At 39.1% G+C, this 4,665-nt stretch overlaps 1 protein-coding gene across 1 annotated transcript; it reads right to left on the bottom strand.

The window, feature by feature from the left end:
* Window positions 1-370: 370 nt before the first annotated feature.
* On the bottom strand, window positions 371-2,116 carry LOC136486541 (uncharacterized). Its single transcript, XM_066483458.1, has 3 exons — window positions 1,691-2,116; window positions 968-1,086; window positions 371-490 (listed from the first exon to the last, which is right to left on the bottom strand). Exons 1-3 carry the CDS (start codon window positions 1,955-1,957, stop codon window positions 445-447), a joined length of 432 nt encoding a protein of 143 aa, XP_066339555.1. The 5' UTR covers window positions 1,958-2,116; the 3' UTR covers window positions 371-444.
* Window positions 2,117-4,665: the final 2,549 nt, after the last annotated feature.

Here is a 4,665-nt window from a genome sequence, read left to right on the forward strand (position 1 = left end):
GTACGCAAGTAACCGACAGGAAAATATAAATCAACTGACAGGAAAATTCAGATCTGAACAATATCAAATTTATTTGGGTTATTTTATGGGAAAAATATAAATCCACCGATAGGAATATGGAGATCTGAACAATCTCAAATTTAATTTGGGTCATTTGTATAGCAACTTCATTTAATAGATTACACAGGGCACAACACACATGACTATATTCAAATGACATCAAAACTTTAACAAAATCAATCCATGTATATAATTTATTAAGTTCAAACATGGCACCAATAGTTAGAAATATCATATCTAAACTGTCACAAACCATCCATTGTCTATAACTGATACTGAATCTTACGCCATTGATGTCCTCTAAACAATCTAGCAATCTAGCTGAGGCTGTATTTCATGAATGCTATGTATACAAAGGTCTAGCCTATCTTCCACTACCCGTCTTTAAATACTGGCATCAGTAGGGTTCTTCATCCTCATCGGACAAAACCTGCAATAGAACATTATACCATTAAAAGAAATGCACATTATGTTGATGAGGTTTCTGCTGGCACTACACCAGCATAAATTTCCTACTAGCAATGACTTCGAGATAATATCATTTCTCTGATGCAACTAACACTTCAAGCAACCATGTAGAAGATTCTGTACAATCCTAATATTGACAAGGAACAAGTACAAGATTAACACTTCAACCAACTATCATTATAGAATTTTTGAGCATTGGTTTCTACCAGAAAATATCAAATGGAATAGCTTCTTATTTATGATTATTGTGATAGCCAATGGTCACATTTACAAGGAAAACTCGAAGTTCATTTATTAGCAACTGAGGAAACAATGATTATTACATGTTCTATGATAACACAGCTTTACAGCACAAGCATTATAGCACTTTAGCAGAGATGCATAATATAGAAAATAGAACTCTTTTTAGTGTACCGGAAGGTGGCATATAACTTCACACCTGTAACCAGTCTGAAAAACCTGTGCTGCCATTCTTTCCCTTTCACTGGTTAGGCGCCCACCAAAAAGGCTTGCAGGTCCCAATATCTGTTTGTGCTCACGAGCAAATGCATTCCCATCCTGAAAAAGTGGAAATGTTACAACAGGTGCAGAGTCTACCGACACTGGAGTGGAAGTAGCTTTTACACATTTTTAACAGCTATTTAATACTAGATTCACTCATCTGACATATTTTTATATTTTACAATTTATAACAAATTAAAAGAGAAACACATGGGATGAAATACATCCTGTAGTGTTGTGTAACAATTGCCAACCATAAGAAAACAAGTTCTATAAAGGCAGCACATATTCGGTTAACATTTAAGAAATGCTATGTACTAGAAAATTGAGAAACACAACATTTTTAATAAGGCAATCATAAGGCAGCATATTCTTATCACAGCATTTTTCATAAGGAATAGGATGGTTCGAAGTTGAAAATTTCTCATTATCCAAATTGCACAAAGCAGACATTATGTGTTTATCATATTTTTGTGAGACATGATAGCCTGAAACTTACTCCCACAATCTATCTACAATTTACTGCATGCTTGCGTATTGAATAAAAAACTCTATCTACAATTTACTGCATGCTTGCACGGAGCAGTCAGATTGCTCACCCAGCCATCTCCAATCTCCAATTACTAGATTAACCAATCAAGATGCATGAACAAACACATACCTCTCGCGTCCAGTCAGGGTGAGCCCTCGACGGCGGGATCTCCAGGGGCGATGCAGAGAAGTCCTCTTGTACTACTGCCGACCAATTGCACCAACGCAGGCGGCGAGCTTGGCAGTTAGGGTTGCTGTACCGTCTCCGGATCCAAGCCCACGTGGCCGCCGCCACCCACAGCTTCCTGGAGGTTCCGCCACCGTCTCGTGTCCCCAACCCACGTGTCCGCTGCCACCCGTGGCCTCCGCCGCCGTCTCGTGGTCCGAATCCGCACATCCACCACCGCCGCCCGCAGTCTCTGGCCAAATCTGCGCGGCCACAGTCGCCCGGATCGGCGCAGACGCTGCCACTGCCTCCTAGGCTTGGCCATCCGACGCACCTCCCTGGATCTGCACCGCTACAGCTAATGGATAGAGGAGCACGGAGGCCGGTGGCGCGGGTGTCAGAGGGAGAAAGAGCGCGTGTTGCGTGTGGAAGGAGGCCAGTAGCGGCTGGTGTGGGTGCCAAACCCTAGCCGGTGTGCACCCTATGTTTTATATGCGTGCAAGTACAGTGTAGCGCCTCTCGGGTGGGCTGAATGGCCGGCACGGCCCAGGCCCAGGTTAGTTGCTCGGTAAGTTTTCTATCACAGATTCAATTATAATTTTATTGTCGGTTCATTAAAAACCGACAGAAAAATTATCAACCCACAGAAAAAAATTGCAGTTTTCTTGTGTGTATTTACGCTAACCAACAGAAAAAATTTGCAGTTTTTTGTCGGCTTTTACGATACTGACAGAAAAAATTGTAATTTTCTGTTGGTTGTAGCTCTACCAATAGACAGAGAGATCGATAGACAGACAGATATAAAAAATAATTTAGAAATGAATAAATCTAATTTTCACATAGATCCTTACTTCTATATAAACACCTGCACAGCGAAAGAAGAAAAACAAATACAGTTAGGAAGCATCTCTCATCATCACTAAAGAAAGTGAAACGGGGAAATAGAGTGAGAAAAGAAAGGAAAGAGTGGTATTGTCCTCTCATATTATGGCGGTCCTGAAAAGCAATACAGCGAGTATTTTTTTTCCTGATAATTGTGATCATGTGTTCAACCTCTCCGTCATGCCATGGTATAAACATATATATAGAGATGACTAATTATAGATCAAATTGTTACATATTACTCCTTGTTTTCCTATTAATAGTTCATTTTAGTTTTGTGCTAAGTCAAACTAACTACACTAACATTGGTAAAGTTTTTTTTATAGTAATATCAACATGCACAAGTTCAAATAAATACAGTATTAAAACACATTCATTGAGAATTTATTAAAACTATTTTGATGTTTTAGCTGTTGAGAGAAATTGACATAAAACAAACACTACTAGAAAACAGACCTTTCATCCCGCCTCTATTTTTGCCTTTAGTCCCGGTATTTTTGTGTTCAGGACTAAAGGGACTATTAGTCCCGGTTGTATCCTCAAACAAGGATACAAAGTTCCTGTCCCAAGCGTGTGGCGACGGCAGGCAACAATTCGTCCCGGTTATAGCCCAGAGCCAGGACTAAAGGTTATCCTTTAGTCCTGGCTAGACCCTCGAACCGGGAATAAATCTTTACTCCCGGCTTGAGGCTCTAGCCGGGACTAAAGGATTACCTTTAGTCCCGGCTCTAGGCTATAACCGGCATAAAATCTTTCTTGATAAAATAATATAGTCGCGCTGGACAAAAAAATGGGGCAGCCAGGCATTGAACCCACGACCTCATAGCCAAGGTCCAAACCGCAGCGCACTAGCTAGCCATCTGAACTAAGTCACTTTCTCGACAAGAAAGCACTCAAACATTTATTTAATAAGAGAAAAGACCCTTTAATTGATTATATTCTTTTGTTAACTATACTTTGAATTTTTTCGTCCATGTGCTTTCTAGTGCCTGATTGATCTCATAATTTTTATCAGGGTTTCAAATGCCCAGTGTGAAGCCACCACCAAGTTCGAGATTTTTCTGAATTGGTTTGGTAATTTTTTCACTTTAATTGAATTTCCACGCGACTTCACCGATTAATTATACGTTGAACTGAGTCCACCCCCGAAAAGATTTGGAATGGTGCCAAACTTTGCCAAATGGTCTCTTGTGCCCTAGGAGACAAATATTTGTGGAGGTTGATGCAAAATTATATTGTTTTGAATATGTAATTCGTCGTATTTCGTCTCACGCGGCACAAAGAAAAATGTAATAATAAAAGTAATTATCAGAAAAATCTAAGATCTTGTGTGGGGCCATATTTTGGGTGTAAATGACTGCCAAAAAAATTTCAAGCCATTTCGACATAGGCGGAGTTGACGTGCTTCACAGAGGTATATAGAACCTTTCGTCGAACCCTATCTATACACCTAGGTTCTCTGGGACTCTGAAGTCCATTTGTTTTCCAGTGCCGGATTGGTCTCAAACTTTTTATCAAGACTACAAATGCCCTGTGTGTAGCCACCACCAAGTTTGAGATTTTTCTGAGGTGGTTTGGTACTTTTTTGACTTTAATTGAATTTCCGCCCGAACTCACCGATTAATTATACAATGATTAATGAAGAACCTCAAGATTTACGTTACAATTACATGAAAACTAATTTCTTGTCGAAAACCAATAATTTTAATAATTTCATTTAAAGTCTACATTTTTGCATTAACGAAAATAGTGAGTATTAGTTGCATTATGTTCAACATTTATAATAAAAAACACAATAGTTTAGGTCACATATTTTTTTTGTGTGCAGTAAATGAAAATAAAGTTTATTACTTTTTCTAAAAAAAATTATGCCTAGTATTGAATGTACTGCGCAAATAATAAGACTTAAACATTTAAATACAAAACATATATAAAATAAATTGATCTGCTTAAAAGTTGGCGCGAAATGAAAATGTAGCCCACCTTTAGTCCCGGCTCCTGCCACCAGCTGGGACTATAGGTGGGCTGCATTTGGCGGCCCGCCAAAAAATCCTTTA

This window comes from Miscanthus floridulus, chromosome 10 (genome assembly GCF_019320115.1).
Source record: "Miscanthus floridulus cultivar M001 chromosome 10, ASM1932011v1, whole genome shotgun sequence".
NCBI lineage: Eukaryota > Viridiplantae > Streptophyta > Magnoliopsida > Poales > Poaceae > Miscanthus > Miscanthus floridulus.

Coding starts and splice junctions, on each gene's coding strand:
- LOC136486541 (XM_066483458.1), bottom strand. CDS start 1,957: ATGTGCGGATTCGGACCACGAGACGGCGGCGGAGGCCACGGGTGGCAG. Junction 1,087..1,690: donor ACCCTGACTGGACGCGAGAG/GTATGTGTTTGT, acceptor CCACTTTTTCAG/GATGGGAATGCATTTGCTCG. Junction 491..967: donor GTTTTTCAGACTGGTTACAG/GTGTGAAGTTAT, acceptor GTTCTATTGCAG/GTTTTGTCCGATGAGGATGA.